The sequence below is a fragment of the Taudactylus pleione genome, unplaced genomic scaffold, assembly GCF_031769625.1.
Source record: "Taudactylus pleione unplaced genomic scaffold, aTauple2 ptg000098l, whole genome shotgun sequence".
Classification (NCBI taxonomy): Eukaryota; Metazoa; Chordata; class Amphibia; order Anura; family Myobatrachidae; genus Taudactylus; species Taudactylus pleione.
In genome coordinates, this window is record NW_028284500.1 from 244,776 (window position 1) to 262,259 (window position 17,484).

At 44.4% G+C, this 17,484-nt stretch overlaps 1 protein-coding gene across 3 annotated transcripts in view; it reads right to left on the reverse strand.

The window, feature by feature from the left end:
* The window catches only part of GRID2IP (Grid2 interacting protein), a 153,802-nt gene that overhangs the window by 113,603 nt on the left and 22,715 nt on the right, over nt 1-17,484 (reverse strand). For 2 of the 3 annotated variants that reach the window (XM_088470327.1, XM_088470330.1), the window contains exon 2: nt 15,708-16,291. In XM_088470327.1, coding sequence (XP_088326453.1) covers nt 15,708-16,291 — 584 coding nt within the window. The remainder of the gene's footprint in view (nt 1-15,707; nt 16,292-17,484) is intronic. The other variant, XM_088470328.1, reaches the window with a different exon arrangement.

Here is a 17,484-nt window from a genome sequence, read left to right on the forward strand (position 1 = left end):
GGAGCAACACTGACCCCCAACCAGCTCCTGCTCAGTGAGGAGCAACACTGACCCCCAACCAGCTCCTGCTCAGTGAGGAGCAACACTGACTGCCAACCAGCTCCTGCTCAGTGAGGAGCAACACTGACCCCCAACCAGCTCCTGCTCAGTGAGGAGCAACACTGACCCCCAACCAGCTCCTGCTCAGTGAGGAGCAACACTGACCCCCAACCAGCTCCTGCTCAGTGAGGAGCAACACTAACCCCCAACCAGCTCCTGCTCAGTTAGGAGGAACACTGACCCCCAACCAGCTCCTGCTCCGTGAGGAGCAACACTGTGCTCCAACCAGCACCTGTGGAGGTACGAACGCAGGCGTGCCTGAACGTCTTGAACGCCGTTTCAGAGGCGTGCATAATTAAGAGGCAACGTTATAGTACGCGTCACTTGGCTGTATTTTTCACTGAACCGCACGCAGTGCTTGTGGAATGATATGGTCAACCACAAGCGCTGCGTATGCATCCGATGGTACTCGATGTTACCGATGGTTGCATACACTTCCTGGAGATGACGTGCGCAAGTTGGCGTCTTAAGACATGCTGGTGGGCATCTGCATACACAGAGCGATCGCACGCCAAGACATAGTGGGCGTGCTAATGCCTTGCCATGTGATCGCTTGCCTTGCCGAATTTGCATACGCATGTATGCCCCCAGTCCTCAAGGCTCAGTTACTTTGATTTAACCATCAGTGCTCAAGCATGGATATCCTTAAAACATGGACTGTTAGGATGGCTTAAGGAGCTTGGGAAAGACTGCATTGGAGCATACATGATCTTATATTCTGTAGCCAGGATGTTATCTGCAGTAAGTGAGATCACACAGTTTCTGAATATAATATTTTTCTACCTCCCTATTACCAAGTAACCAGTACAGGGATGCCATGTCTAACCACAGAGCCAAGCAGCTCACCATAACACTTCCCAATAAGGATGCATGCATAGGATAGCCCTTAGAAGAGCTTCTATCTATACAATTTTTTTTATTGTCCTGTAAATTAACATTCCTTATCGCTGCATATTGTGGTGATTTGGAATGTTTTTAGCACCCTATTTATCAATCCAGGGCTCCTCTTGGTGCCCAGCAGAAAAACACATTCATAAGTGGTGTTTCTCCCCAAGCAGCTGCCGATGAAGAGTTTCAGCAGTACCCACAGCACATGTGCAAGTGTAGGGAACCATAGAGCAATGCAAAGATCCCTCCCCGCCCCCCCCCCCCCCAAAAAAAAGCACTATTGAAGTTTATTGGCTGCAACGGACAACACCATCTGGATATAGCATTAGCTATCGAGGGGATCAAATACCGAAAAGCTTGCAATTTGGAGCTTGACAAGTTGGAGAACACAGCAGCAGCCATTGTGAAAATAAATGGGGACTGCAGAATCTGGCGTTACTTAGCTGAACGTGCCAGGTATCCGGGATCTCTCCCGCGTTCCGCCTTTGGTAAATTGCAGTGATAGACAAATCAGATATGGAATGGATTCACATTTTTATTTACTCAACATTTTCCCATCATCTATACGTTTACATAGCTCTTGTATATATTGTAGTCATTTACATCTTATGGTCAGGGCCGCCATCTGGAGGGGACTGCCAGGACTGCACCGGGGGGGGGGGGCCCACCCGGGCCCACCCGCTACTACACCTTTGCAGAGCCTGCAGCCTGAATTACCCCCTTGAAGAGAGGAAAGAGGGCCCGGCTGCCGCTGCTACCGCCCGCCGACCCGGTCCCCGTTACTAAATGATGGAGCTGGAGGAGGCAGCCCGGCCCGCTCGGCCGCTCCTCCACCAGCTTACAGTGGCACAGTCAGACTCCAAAACAAGCTTTCAATAAAGCTTGTTCTGGAGTCAGTGCGCGTGACGTCATGATGTCACGGTGCGAGACTGGAGGGCAAGGTCAACGTCGGAGGAGCCGTGGATCAAGAGGAGCTGCAGTGGACCGTGGAGGAAGTAGCCGCCACCGGATCCTTCTTATCGTAAACAAGGTAAGTGGGGAAATTCCGCACATATACTACATTCAATAACTGGGGGGGAGGGAGGTAATTAAAAAAAAAAAAAGGCAGGAGTCAGACCGTGGACGCACTGTTGACCGTGCACAGACTGCATTCAAGGGGGGAGAGTGAGGTGATAAATAAAAAAAATAAAAAGGCGCCGCAAACAGACTGCTTTGAATAATGGGGGGGGGGGGCTCTGCCTATTCTGTCAGTCTCGGGCCCCACAATTTCTGATGGCAGCCCTGCTGATGGTATGAGCCATATACTTAGCTCAGGTAGTAAGCAGTAAAGGGAACGTTTGAAAATTGTATAAATATCTATGCGAGCCCTTATTGACCTCATCAGTTATAGTTTGTATTACTACATAGCGTCATTCTGATTTCCTTTTGTATACTTCACTCTCTGGTAGGCAGAGTCGTGGCCTTTTATTGATTTTATCCAATTACTACGGCTAATGGGTGTTTAAAGTGTGATTAGAGTGCTATGTAACACCTACATTATTTCTCTGTGGTTCCCTTTCAGCTGGTGTGGTCAAGAACATTTCACTAAAAACTGCCTTCATCACTCAGAGGCCTATTCATCAAACGATAAATGGCCCAGTAACTATGCGGAAGCGCTAGTTTCAGCACATTTAAGTTACCGAGCCATTCATCATTAGGGGTCCGATAGGACCCCCCTGGTATTCAGCAAACTTTGCTGCCGAGAACAAGCGCCATCTTCAGACAGCGCTTACTCTTGTAGCCCTGCTACTTCCTATGGGAAGGAGTTCCAGGGATGCGAATAGGAATCCCTCCGCAGCCTCCTCACTGCCTCCCCGGCAGCTGTGCGCATGCATGACCTCGGGACACGCATGCATAGCCGGGCAGACAGGGAGGAGGTAAGTAACGCAGCTACATCTGTAGCTGTAATACAAACCAATGGGACAACTGCTTTTCAGAGCAGTTGTCCCCTCACCGGAGCAATGATGAATTGCTCTGGTGTACCCTCGCAGCGCGTTTAATACTTCATCATCGGAGACCATACGGCCTTTGATGATGAATAGGCCCCTCAGAGAGTTACATAACCAGAGGTAGGCAGCGGAAAAGGAGAGGTATGGGGAATTTCAGAATATATAAAGGCATATATTACCTAATATATCCCACCCCTTTACAAGATAACTCTCGCCACTGTGACGAGATACTCAATGTTATTCACTTAACCTGTCAATGGATTTAAGGCAGGGATGGGGAACCTCAGGCCCGGGGGCCGTAAATCATTTGATCTGGCCCCTGGAGCTTTCTTCTGCTAGCCTCACCTGGCTAGCAGGGTGCCAAGAATGGTACCCTGCAGCCAGAATCTATGCAGCAGTGCCGCTCGGAGCATCCTGAGGACGCTTCAGACACACCGCTGCCCTTACAGCTCCCTGGAGCGTCCTCACTATACTTCGGGCATTGCTGTAATCACCGGCGATTGTGGCACAGCCCTCATGTGACACGGAGCGGACGTGGCCTGCACAGGGCCCGCGAATAATGTTATATATATCAAAATGGCCCTCGTCAGAAAAAAGGTTCCCCACCCCTGATTTGAGGAGGCTATGTACTAAGCCTTGGAGGAAAAAAATAAAGTGGATAGAGATAAAGTACCAACCAATGAGCCTATAAAGTGGCAGTGTATTGGACGATTTGGCAATTTCCAATGATAAAACAGGAATATGTGGACATACATATTTCTTCAGCAATTCACAAATATACAGTCAGGTCCATAAATATTGGGACATTGACAGAATTTTCAGATTTTGGCCTCTATTCACCACCACAATGGTTTTGAAATGAAACAAACAAGATGTGATTTAACTGCAGACTTTCAGATTTCATTTGAGGGTAATTACATCCAAATCAGGTGAACGGTGTAAGAATTACAACAGTTTCAATATGTGCCTCCCACTTTTTAAGGGGCCAAAAGTAATGGGACTATCAACTCAAAAGCTATTTCATGGACAGGTGTGGGCTATTCCCTCATTATTTCATTATCAATTAAGCAGGTAAAAGGTCTGGAGTTGATTCTAGGTGTGACACTTGCATTTGGAATCAGTTGCTGTCAACTCTCAATATGAGATCCAAAGAGCTGTCACTATCAGTGAAGCAAGCCATCATTAGGCTGAAAAATCAAAACAAACCCATCAGAGAGATAGCAAAAACATTAGATGTGGCCAAATCAACTGTTTGGAACATTCTTAAAAAGAAAGAACGCAGCGGAGAGCTCAGCAACACCAAAAGACCCGGAAGACCACGGAAAACAACTGTGGTGGATGACAAAAGAATTATTTCCCTGGTGAAGAAAAACCCCTTCACAACAGTTGGCCAAATCAAGAACACTCTCCAGGAGGTAGATGTATATGTGTCAAAGTCAACAATCAAGAGAAGACTTCACAAGAGTGAATATAGAAGGTTCACCACAAGATGTAAACAATTGGTGAGCCACAAAAACAAGACGACGAGATTAGAGTTTGCCAAACAACATCGAAAAAAGCCATTACAGTTCTGGAACAACATCCTGTGGACAGATGAGACAAAGATCAACTTGTACCAGAGTGATGGGAAGAGAAGAGAAGGAAAGGAACTGCTCATGATCCAAAACATACCACCTCATCAGTGAAGCATGGTGGTGGTAGTGTCATGACGTGGGCATGTATGGCTGCCAATGGAACTGGTTCCCTTGTATTTATTGATGATGTGACTGCTGACAAAAGCAGCAGAATGAATTCTGAAGTGTTTCGGGCAATATTATATGCTCATATTCAGTCAAATGCTTCAGAACTCATTAGACGGCGCTTCACAGAGCAGATGGACAATGACCCGAAGCATACTGCAAAAGCAACCAAAGAGTTTTTTAAGGGTATAAAGTGGAATGTTATGCAATGGCCAAATCAATCCCCTGAGCTGAATCCGATTGAGCATGCATTTCACTTGATGAAGACAAAACTGAAGGGAAAATGCCCCAAGAACAAGCAGGAACTGAAGACATTTGCAGTAGAGGCCTGGCAGAGCATCACCAGGGATGAAACTCAGCATCTGGTGATGTCTATGCGTTCCAGACTTCAGGCTGTAATTGCCTGCAAAGGATTTGCAACAAAGTATTAAAAAGTGAAAGTTAGATTTAGGATTGTTTAGTTTGTCCCATTATTTTTGGCCCCTTAAAAAGTGGGAGGCACATATAGAAACCGTTGTAATTCCTACACCGTTCACCTGATTTGGATGTAATTACCCTCAAATTAAATCTGAAAGTCTGCACTTAAATCATATCTTGTTTGTTTCATTTCAAAATCATTGTGGTGGTGAATAGAGGCCAAAATATGAAAATTCTGTCAATGTCCCAATATTTATGGACCTGACTGTATGCATGCGTATGTAACTTTATTTTTCTGCAATGCAATTTAGAGCATAAAGAAATAATTGAGAATATATATATTTGTTGTGTGCGAGTTGCGGAAGGCCGCACTTATCGAATGGCCCCAGGCCTAGAGAGGATAAGGCCTTCCCTTTCCTCTCTAAAGTAAGCAATTATGTGTCTGATGCAGCAGGCATTTTGTTTGATATTTTAGCTAAAAGCATGTTAAATGATGTATTAATAAGTGTGTAATGATTAGTGTTTTATTTCTCTGCATGGGTGATTAACTGCGGAGATATGTATAAGTTAACTGCTATATACATTGTTTTAGCAATAAGAATTATAGGTTTAAAATGTATAAGTTTTAATATGTGCAGAATAGCTGACAGCAAGTCTCAGTTACATAAACAAATGACCTAACTGAAGATAGCATTTAACTGCAATAAGCAGAAATGAAGGCTAAATGGGCGACCATGTCATATTACTACATGGAAACAAAAAGATAACACAGAATTATGTCAATATTATGTCTTTAGCACAGATGACCAATGAGGGCCTAGTATGAACAAATATTAATTAGATTAATTGGACTAATTGGATGTATAAACCAAATAAGTATAAATATGACCAGAGAAAAAGGGAGGGGGAGCAGTCGGAGAACACAGAACGAGGGATCGGGGTGCCGTTGCCGTAACCTACGTATGAAATATTGACTGACTGGTATCCTGCTATTCTGTACTGGGTGTCACAAATTTATTTTACAAGTATTCCCTATTGCTGTTGGTATAACTTATATTTTTTGTTGTAAGTCTGCATTGGTAAAATATATGTATGATTAAGCGGTCTTTAAGTAAAAGCATTGTCATTTATTTTAGAATCTGTATTTGTGTGAATTAAGGTTTGTAAGTAATCCAGAACTATTGCGTTATCACCAACTAATCGGAACGACAAATTATCCACATCGTCCAGTGTGTACGCACTATTGCGCGCTCCCGGGCGTCGTTCGGCACATCTTCCGTTTGGCCTACGGTGCAGGCCAATCTAGATGTTCGAGGAACGACACCATGCTTTTGGATGTGGCAGTGGAACAACATATCGGGCGGTTGTACACCAGATATTGCAGTGTGTAAGGACCGTTTGATATATCATTCAGTCGCATCTGTCGTCGCTGGGTAAACACATCGTCTATAGGCTTTAGGAGCTGATTGTTTGGTACTTTATCTCAATCCACTTTATCTATCGAAGGTTTAGTACATAGACCCCATGATGTTATGGCTTATGGATGTATTAACCTTTAATATAGTTGGAAATGGCTGCTAAATCCAAAGTTGGTCCTATATGATAAGCCATCTTGAAAAATTCACAAATAAATATATAATTGTTCCTGTTACAGGAGTCGCCATTTTATTATGATTTAATAAGACACATAGAGGAAGATTTATCAAATATTGAAGAGAGATAAAGTGGAGAAAGGTGCTCATAACAACCAATCAGTTTCTAAGGGGTAAATTTACTAAGACTCGTACGATTTGGTGGTTGTTGGAGATTTTGGTGCGATTTTGCAAATCGCGGATGTACTAAAGTTCAAATCGTACCTAAAACGTGACTAAACACACCAAATCGTCACAAAGCACCATCGGACCACACCTTGATCCCTTAACATTGACATCTTCATTTCCTGCCATTCCCCCAACCCAGAATAAGCTGAGTGTAACTCTGTGTAAGTTTTTCCTTTTTATTTTGAAATTGCAACACACGTTTGTCTATGTAATCTGGAACCCTTTTTATTCATATCATTTTTGTAACTAAGCATTGTACTGTCTTTTGTAAATAAAGTGTTCCTTTATTAGTCATTCGCTGCTTAGTACATAGACCCCAAAGTACCAACCTATCAGCTCTTAACTGTTGTTTTACAGTCTGTGCTAGAAAAATGAGTTAGGGGTAAATTTACTAAGAATCGTGTTTGCTATCGAACCCGAGTCGCTGGACATCGCCAGAACGTTTTGCACTCTCAAATTGACTATGTATCATGTTTGTCTGCCTTTTGATGGTAATCCCCTGCGAGTTGTGGAGTGTACAATTTGAATGGTATTGGTCTTTTTTCACTGGAACTTGCAAACCCAGAAATTCTTCTGAAACCCATTCAATTCACGATTGAATCGGTTTTAAGTGAATTGTTGGATTTGTGAGTTCAAGCAAAAAAAGTACAATACGTTTGTACCCTAACACATTTCAATAATATTCCTATTGCTCCTGGGTCCCTTAATTTAGATGGTAGAATCCAAAATATGCATTTGTCTACTTTTATAAGCAACATAATTAAGGCTAGGTGAATATAAAAACTTTCCACAACCAAAAACGCCACTGATGTGGTCGTCTATTGACTTTGCAACTTCAGATGCGATTTAGATGCAATTTGACAAACATGATTCTTAGTAAATTCGTGATTTGTATTTGTTCAACTTAGAACAGATCCTCAAAAGTCTGACACAGAGCAAAATGCTCCCATACCTTTTATCAACTTTTCCAACCCCATAGCGAAGTCATGACCAAGTCCCACATCACTGACTGGCCAGTTAAGAACCCAGGGTCCAGAGAGCAGACGTGTCCTACATTAGTTCCCGCAGCCACGCCGTTTTTGGGGTAGTTTTCGGGGACCTCCCGACCCCCTAACCTGCATGACACTGCCCAGACGCACACTCCCCCGATTGGCTGGATTTCTCCCGCTGCCCTCCAGACATCTATGTGGCTCTTCATCATGCCGGGGCTTATACCTTAGGGAAGTCGAGGCCTCAATTGGGACATCCCGGCCGCTGAACCTCCGCTGTACCTTGCTGCCGGCGGCTCCCACCTTTTTCCACCACTGGGCTCCCGAGACGCAGCTAACATCGGCTCTCACCCTCCAGTTCCCTTGCTGTCCTGGGGGAGTCTCATCTGCGGCCCGACTGCACAGGAGCACCAGACACGCGAGGCGAAGGGATCCGCCATCTTGGCTTCTGCGGTTGGGCCGGCTGTGTGTTGGAGACTGCCCTGAGCCCACACTACCGCTATGCTTGTCCGCTGGGCACCTGCCGCTGCCGCTGGACCCCTGCTGCTACCGCTACTGACCTGTGAGCCTGCGGATCCCGCGGCGGGGACCGAACAGCTGTCCCTCTCCCTGCTTGACATGCGTGCAGCCGCCATCTTGTCGGCAGCCTGCCGGGCATAACCTTAGTGGTCTCTGAAGTGCTGCAGTCGCTGGCTGGACCGTGACCGGCGTTTCCCACCCTTGTGCTTTCCTCCTTGGGGCTGACTGGTCTCCTGGTATGCAGAGGACGGTGACACCACCGGTGGTGAGTCTCTAAGGGCCTGTGCCATATTTCCTGCACTGCCCCTGTGTTTGCACTCCCCACCTGTTTCTGTGCTGGACTTTTTCTGATGCTGGGGCTCTGTAGCTGTTCACTAGTTATTACATATTCTGCCCCTCTCAATTACTGAGTCACGTATTATACTATTGAATTGTGCCTTCTTTGCATCTCAAGTATTCATTCGAAGGTGGATTTGCACACTTTATGACGCTCTGTCTATTTTGCGTACACTTCCTCAGCGCACCTGCTATACGTGCGAACCTCTGTAATTTATACTGCCAATGTTTCCTGCTCGTCATGTGACAAAATTATATACACCCTCTGAGTCCCTCACCTGTCTCGCATTATATAGTGGATATGTGTCTCCTGTCTATTATTTGTTCTAGTGACCCTGATAACATGTCTGGCAAGAGACGGAAGGCTTCAGCTACAACCACTCCCTCCATGTTTACTCCCAAATCTAAACCAACGCTGCAGACAGTTGAGCGAGCTGGGTCCTCTCCCCCACGACTCTCCTGTGATGGATATTGACCCGTCTATCCAGGCTGTCTTAACCACCTTAGTGGACAGGATCAAATTGACATTTCAACAGGAGCTCAAAAGAGCGGTGGATGACTTCAAGACCGAACTCACCTCTTTGAGAACAGATGCTCTGGAGTCTACGATGGATGAGCTTTGTCGCTATCAGGGAGTGGTGGACAGGGAACTTTCCGTCTTGATAACCGAAGTCAATGATCTCAAGGAGAAACAAGAGGATCTAGAAAATAGATCGTGTAGGAACAACCTCAGGATTAGGAATGTTCCTGAATCCGTTAATCCTACTGCTTTGTCTACTTTCCTGCGAGACCTCTTTAAACACATTCTCCCTGATCTTCAAGATAGTGACCTCCTCTTAGATAGAATGCACCGTGCGCTTAGAGCTAAACCACCTTCTGGACAACAACCTAGAGATATTGTTACCAGATTACATTATTTCCGTACGAAGGAGAAGCTTATGATGGCTACTAGAGACACTCCGACTATTGTATTTAGAGACCTGCATATCCAATTATTTAAGGACTTAGCTCTATCTACCATTCAGAAGAGGAGAGACCTGCAACCAATCACAAGGGTACCCTGCCAACACAATGTGAGATACCGCTGGAACTTTCCCTTCCAACTACAGGTTTTAGCAGACAACACAACTCGCACAGCTAAAACATTGGAGCAGGGTCAGAAGCTTCCTGACGACCTAGGCATTCTTCCAGCCTCGGCTCCACCTGCCCCCCTGCCGGGGTCCCCTAAGTCTCAGGGTCAAGGTCCTCCACAGGCGAGCTGGACGAAGGTACCTCGTGGTCGGGCTGACGACTCTGCCCCACCTTGAAAAGACGTTCTTGTCTTACTGGATATGTTGTTTCACCTACGGTTGGAGTTGACATTATGTCCCGACTCCAAACATCCACCTGTGAACCTTTAGGTTCTTCACAATAGTTTGTTTATAAGCTGATTGCTTTATTGTGAATTCTGCATTATATGTTTCTACTTCTTTGATTTTCTTTACATATATTCGACATCTATTGTTTTTTTATTTTCTAGCAATTGATAATTGTATTGTGTCTACATAGGACTCTTATTTATTTATTTTTTTCTAGCAATGTTCTATTTCAAAAAGATTGCTTATAAAGGTATATTTGTTGTTTTAGGTTAATCTAACATGGTTCCGCTATTACCCTATCCCCCTATGTGGGATATATATGTTCAAATTTATCTGAGGGCCTCTGGTCTTGTACTAGTTTTTGTCCTATATCGCCCCACCTCCCCACGACTATATGTTTACACCCTCCTTTTGTTGTGTACTAATGTTGATTTCTCTGTTTAGCCCCTTTGTTAGGGTCTATTTTTTACAGGGTTTTGCCTATCGAGGCCTTTCTTCCATATGCTATCTCTTTTTTTTTTTTTTTCTATCTCTGCTTTTTGTTCGGTTTTTATCTTTCTCTGTTTTTTATTTCCTTCCCTTACCCGACTGGACTACCTGTGGTAGTTGCACCCCTTGTGCCTGGGCTTTTAAAGCTTCCCGTTTCATGGCTCTCTCATGGGTTTGAAGATCCTATCGACAAATGTTAATGGTCTAAATTCTCAGAGACGACATACTCTGGTCCTTGGGACCTGGGGACGTGAAAATGCGGATATCGTAATGCTCCAAGAGACGCACCTGACTGGGGAACACTCTCAACTGCGAGGTAAGCGTTTCTCGCACACTTATTTTGCATCAGCTTCCTGTAAAAAACGAGGTGTGGCGATCCTCATTTCTAGTAAAGTTCCCTTTATTCTCTCAAAGCAAGTTGCCGACACAGACAGTAGATATCTCATATTAATAGGGACCCTTAAGACGGAGACAGTCACGTTAGTTAATCTATATGCCCTCAATACTGGCCAGAGTTCATTTTTTTTTCTTCTGTATTCAAACGGGTAGAGCAACTCTCTCAGGGTCATCTAATTATTGGTGGAGACTTCAATGCAGTCTTAGACCCTTCTCTCGATAAAAATGCATCGTCACAAATACAACATTCCCCTGAAGTGTTGCGCACATCTAGGTCTCTTAGTAATGGTTTGAATAGACTGTCTGTTGTAGATTCCTGGCGTCTCAAAAACTCTATGGCTAGAGATTACACACATTACTCTAGTCCCCATCAAATTTATTCCTGCATTGATTTGATTTTAGTCTCGCGCTCCCTCGCTCCTAAGGTCACTTGTGCAGGCATTACTCCTTTCTCATGGACAGACCACGCAGGTACTTATATTTTATTTGATTTATATGATTTCCCCAGTAGATCTAGATCCTGGTCGTCTCGACGATACTTTGTTGTTAGACCCGTTTACTCTACAAGACATTAAGTCTGTTATATCTGACTCTTTTGATATTAATTTGACCGATGAGATTACCAAGGGTGTAATTTGGGAGGCCCATAAGGCCACGATTAGGGGCAGACTCATCAGTAAGGCGTCACACCTTCGTAAGAAAGCTCAGTATGAAATCTCGCTATTGGAAACTGAGATTTCTCAGCTTCTCTCTCAGCATAAGCAATGCCCCACACCTGCTGTACTCTCTAGAATTAACACCCTCAGAGGTAGGTTGAATACTATCCTCTCACGCAGGTCGGCTAACATATTAAGAAAGCTTCAACAGAAATATTATGATAAAGCGGATAAGGCAGATTCTGTTTTAGCTAGTAAGCTTAGACAAAAATGGGCACCCGGTCTGATTGCCAAAATTAAACTGCGACAGTCAGGGACAACTACTTACGACCCTGAGAAGATAGTGTCTGAGTTTTATGCTTACTACAGATATCTGTATAATGAAAAATCTATCCTCTTCTTCGCTACACCGAGAACCCCGAAACATCCCTTCCTTGTCTGCCTTCTTTTCCGATAATTTGCTCCCTTCTCTTAATGAGCATCAACTGTTGGAGTTGAACGCAGATATTACGGAAGAGGAAATTCTTGCGGCCATCAAAGGACTCAAACCGTGTGCTGCTCCTGGTCCAGATGGATTTACGCCCCAATACTATAAGAAATTTGATTCTGTCCTATCACCCATCCAAATATCTTTTTTAATGATTTATTAGATGGCGCTTCTTTTGACCCATTGACCTCCTTGGCCAGCATAGTTGTGATTACAAAGCCGGATCGCGATTTAGAATCAGTCAGTAATTACAGACCCATTTCTTTACTGAACATAGACATCAAAATCTATGCCAAACTCCTGGCAAACAAATTGGGTCCTCTTCTCCCCAATTTGGTTCATCCCGACCAAGTTGGTTTTATACCAGGGAGACAGGCCCATGACAATACACGCCGGACAATTGATCTGATCCATGCCATTCACAAACAAAAATCACCGCCTTTAGTGCTGGGGTTGGATGCTGAGAAGGCGTTTGATCGGATTCATTGGCCCTTTATGTTTCACACCCTCCGATCTGTGGGTCTTTCTGATCGTTTTTCCATGGTGTGACCACTCTATATAGATCCCCCTGTGCAATTGTGCTGGCCAAAGGGATTTCATCTTCCCCATTCCCGATCTCTAACGGGACTCAACAAGGCTGCCCACTGTCCCCCCTCATTTTCGCCCTGAAGATAGAGCCCCTCGCGGCATGAATACGTATAATCCTTATATAAATGGTATTAAGATTGGGGGCTGGATGTATTAATGCTTACCGCCGCGGTCAAGGCTCTGAATTTGCAGCGGTGACTTCATCCTGTTTCTTTACATAAAGTTAACGTAAAAAAATAAAAATTGGAAAGAGCGTTATTGAACTCCCGCGATGCTACATACACAGCTGATGGGACAAGCGGCTGAGTGTATGTAACAAGGGAGGCAACGGGAGTGCGGAAGTACTTTTCACATTAACTTTATGTAAAGAAACCCGATGAAGTCACCGCTGCAAATTCAGAGCCTTGTCCGCGGCGGTAAGCATTAATACATCCCGCCCATTAGCACAATGTGTATTGTGGAATGGACCCAAGTCTGAGAGGGTGTGGGTCATGATAGAAACTAATGAACTTAAACTGCATTTAATTTCTTCATTATTGTGGCTTCCCAGAAAGGCCCGCCCTGGGGCTGCCCTGCATCATCCTGTGATTTCTCATTCTTTAGATATTTGGGATACGGTTAACCGCCAACACAATATTGCCCCACATCCTAGCCCTCTGATTCCGCTGTTTGACAATCCACTCTTCCATCCGGGCTGTCTTTCCTCCGCTTAGGTGCATTGGAAGAACAGTGGAATTAGATTGCTAAATATTACGCAGACCACGCCCTTCCCCACATTTTCGGATATACAGGCCAAACTTTCCATTCCTCATACCTTCTTTTTCCAATACTTGCAAATACGACACTTTCACTCGACATTGGTGTCCCAACTTACCCACAGGTCTCTCACCACGTTGGAGGGCCTGGCCCTTCGAATGGCATCCCCTAAAAAACTCATCTCAACATTATACAACTTGCTCTTGTCCCCATCACCGGACATTAGAGACGCTCATGAAAGGGCCTGGAAAACTGACTTGGGAGAAACCTTAGACAATGACGACTGGACCGATATCTATTCTAACTTGGTCAAAAGCTCAATATGTGTTTGCATAAAAGAAAATGCGTACAAGTTATTTTTTAGATGTTATTATGTTCCTACTCGTCTTAACAAAATGTACCCTGGGACTTCCCCTTTGTGTTGGCGATGTTGCATGACAGAAGGGATGTTCCTACATATTTGGTGGAGCTGCTCGAAATTAGTTCCCCTTTGGAAGGAATTGTGTATATTGGAAAATTCCATCTTAAGTATTCAGGTCCCTTTTAGCCCTAAATATTTTCTACTTCCTATAGGCATCCCTGGGGCATCTCCTCACCAAAATAAATTATTTACACAGATGGTTTTGGCAGCTAGATGCGTTATTGCTTCAGCATGGAAGAAGTCTGAAACGCCTAGTATGGGTCTGATTATAGCCAAAATATGGCATGTCCACTCCATGGAACACATCACTAGCATAATGAAGGGCTCCTCCACAAACTTCATTAAGGTCTGGGAACCCTGGACCCTCCTTCCCCAATTTTCCTTTTTTCCCTCTCTTCCGTTGCTTTTTCTTTCTTTTATTTCTCTTTTTCTTCTCGTTATCATTTTACTCCTTTTTTTTTTTTCCGTTTTCTCTTTTTCTCTCTTTTCTCAATATAGAGAAAATTAGATGAGACTGTTTTGCTGTACACTTGTTTATTACCAATGTATTGTGCATTTGCTCATATCTGCAATATTGTGTGTTTATATGCCTAGACCTCAGTGTAGGTTGCTTTTGGATTGTCTCTCATCTTACTAATAAACTATGTTTATATAAAAACCCAGGGTCCATGCCAGGACCGCAGATGAAACTTTTAAACTAAGTACAAATAACTATACATGATTTCCCCTGTATAGTAGCCACATGAAAAATGGGATGTTCACGTTAATCTCCATTATTTAAGATATAAAATGATTGTAAAAAACACTGCTCTTGGATGTGTAATTAATTAGATATCTAATTTCTCCCAAACCATATGCCCTAGGTGCACCCGAACTTCAGGTTTATTTATATAATTTTTTAAGCTCCCAGCTATTGTAGAAATATTAATTTTAGTCAAAACAGATAACATATGGTTTTGGTCTTGTTCCTGGTTGAAGTTTGAATACACCTTTTGGTCAGACTGCCATCTGAATACCCCTACCGATTTGGTGCCCAAAGATGGCTTTCATGTACAATCTAACCATCTGCTGTCCAGGTAATTGCTTTTCCTGCTCAAAGAATACCATCATTGATTTACATACTAATGAAACTACACAGGCCCCCCTCTGATTTCCAGAGTGGAATTAAAACTCCTGTTTATCTGTATGGGCAGAATTATAACACAACTTCAAAAGAACATAACTTGCAATATACCCATAATCTCTACAATATATAATTAGTTATTATTAGTTATTAAATGGGCAGATAAGTACTTTTGCTTCAATATTATCATATTATACAAAGGAAAGCCCCCCAATGCTTTATCTGGCCCAATGCCCCAAAAAGGCCTGAAAATTATACCAGGTAAAACTAAAAATGTGGAATTAGGAAGCGTAAGTGAAACCCGAAAATCATTGTCACCTGTATGATGAAGCTCATGGAGAAGAGGCTATGACAATGCGCACCTAAACAGGAGAGAGGGCCTCCTACCCAAGACAGCACAAGCAATGCGGGACCCGAAATTGGAGGATGGCAAAAGTGCAGGTTAGCTACGTTTCCTGGTTACTTATTTCCACCCAAGTTACTTTTGTGTAGTGTTGACACCATGACACAATGTTTATAGCGTTACCTACAACAATGAAAATTCCACTATTTTTTAAATAAATGTGTAACTATGGGTTAACTGCAGGGGAGGTAACAATGTTTTCTATATACAACAACCATCTAATGTACATACTTACTTTTCGGTTAAATTCCTGAGCTTTGAGTTTCTGCGCTTGGCTTGCCGTTTCCAGGCCCCTTCCGCTAGTACTGTACACCTTACTGTGTCTCTGCCTGCGGCCACCACACAGGAGGCCCAACCAGAGTGCATCCTCTCCACTAGAGGAAATCAGTTTGTTTGCCTCTGATATATCAGTCACAGTTAGGCCATTAACTTCAAGAAGGAAGTCTCCAGCTCTTACCCCAGCATATGACGCAGGAGACCCGGGGTCAACATTATTTACCTTCAGGGGTCTCCCATTGCCCACCGTGAGGCCAATCTCCTCCTGGGCTTTCCTTATAATTTCCACTTGCTGCACCCGCGATATCACCCCAATACTCGGGGGCACATTAAGACACTCCCGTCCCAATTTTGTCAGGGCCTCAGATGTCAGAGATGACACTGGTCTTCCTTCTACTTCCAGTATTTGGTCACCCGGCTGCAATCCTGCTGCGTGGGCACTGCTTCCAGCTTCCACCCATAGAATGTAACAGGGGCCTGAGCCACCCAATCCAAAGCCAAACGCTTCTGGCCAATCTTCATTGGTGACTGGCATCGGTGTAACTGCAAAGATAGAAAACATTGTATTTAGCAAAGGCAAAAATGTAAAGTAAATCTGTCACTGCGAACTGAAAAAACCCAGGAACCTGTCTTTCTGAATACCCTTCCCAAATAAGATGTGTTCCATTGGGCAACCTGGGTTCATGATATATTCACTCCCGCAGCAACTTCCAATAGTAATTCAGGCAGATCTGGACACCTTATTGTAAGCCTGTCAGATAGAAACTGATTGGTCCAGCCATGATTCTACTACACTATGTAAGTATGTAGACAAAATTGATTGGACACCCGTGCGCAAGCAAATTGCATACCATGCATTCCAGGGCACACAAGTTCAAAATGGCCACTAAAATGGCGTTTCGGCAAGAACACTTCGTAGGGTGGACCATGCACTTGCATTTCTATGGAAACAAATGTTTTTATCAGGATGACAATGCACTTGTCATGTTTCCAGGGCGACGGTGGACTGGAATACAGAAAATTCTGTAACCCGTATGGACTGGCCAGCTTAGAGTCCAGATCTTAACCCCATCGAGAACCTCGGTGGCGAATTGGAGCGACAGGTGCATTTTAGGCCGACTCAACCTTCTTCAGTGTCACAGTTGGTGACTGTACATAAGGAGGAACGGCAGAACATACACCGCCTGCTGTTGTCCAGGAACTTGTGGACAGTTTACCAAGAAGGGTGACTGCAGTAATCACTGCACATGGTGGACCTACAAAAGGAATCGGTATGTATGACTCACACCGGCGGTTGAAATCCCAATGCCGGCAGCCCGATGGGTAAGAAGGCTATCCCTACCCCTTTCCCCCCCTAACCCTCCCTTAGGGATGCCTAACCCTAACTTCCCACCTTAGGGCCTAACCCTAACCTCCCCCCAGGGGTGCCTAAACCTAACCCTCCTGAGGGGGTGCCTAACACTAACCTCCCCCCAGGGGTGCCTAACGCTAACCCCTCCTTGCCCTAGCCTAATCGTAACCCTCCTGGAGGGTGCCTAACCCTAATTCCCCCCAGGAGTCCCTAAATCTAACCCCCCCCACCGTGGCTAAGAGTTCTCGACGCCCGGCTTACCTTCGTTTGGTATGCCGGGCGCCGGGATTTCGGCGGGTGGATAATGATAGGCGTCGGGATTTCGACGCCTATGATTAGTTCCATGCTGGGATTTGACAGTCGGGAAGCTGGCGGTTGGCATTTA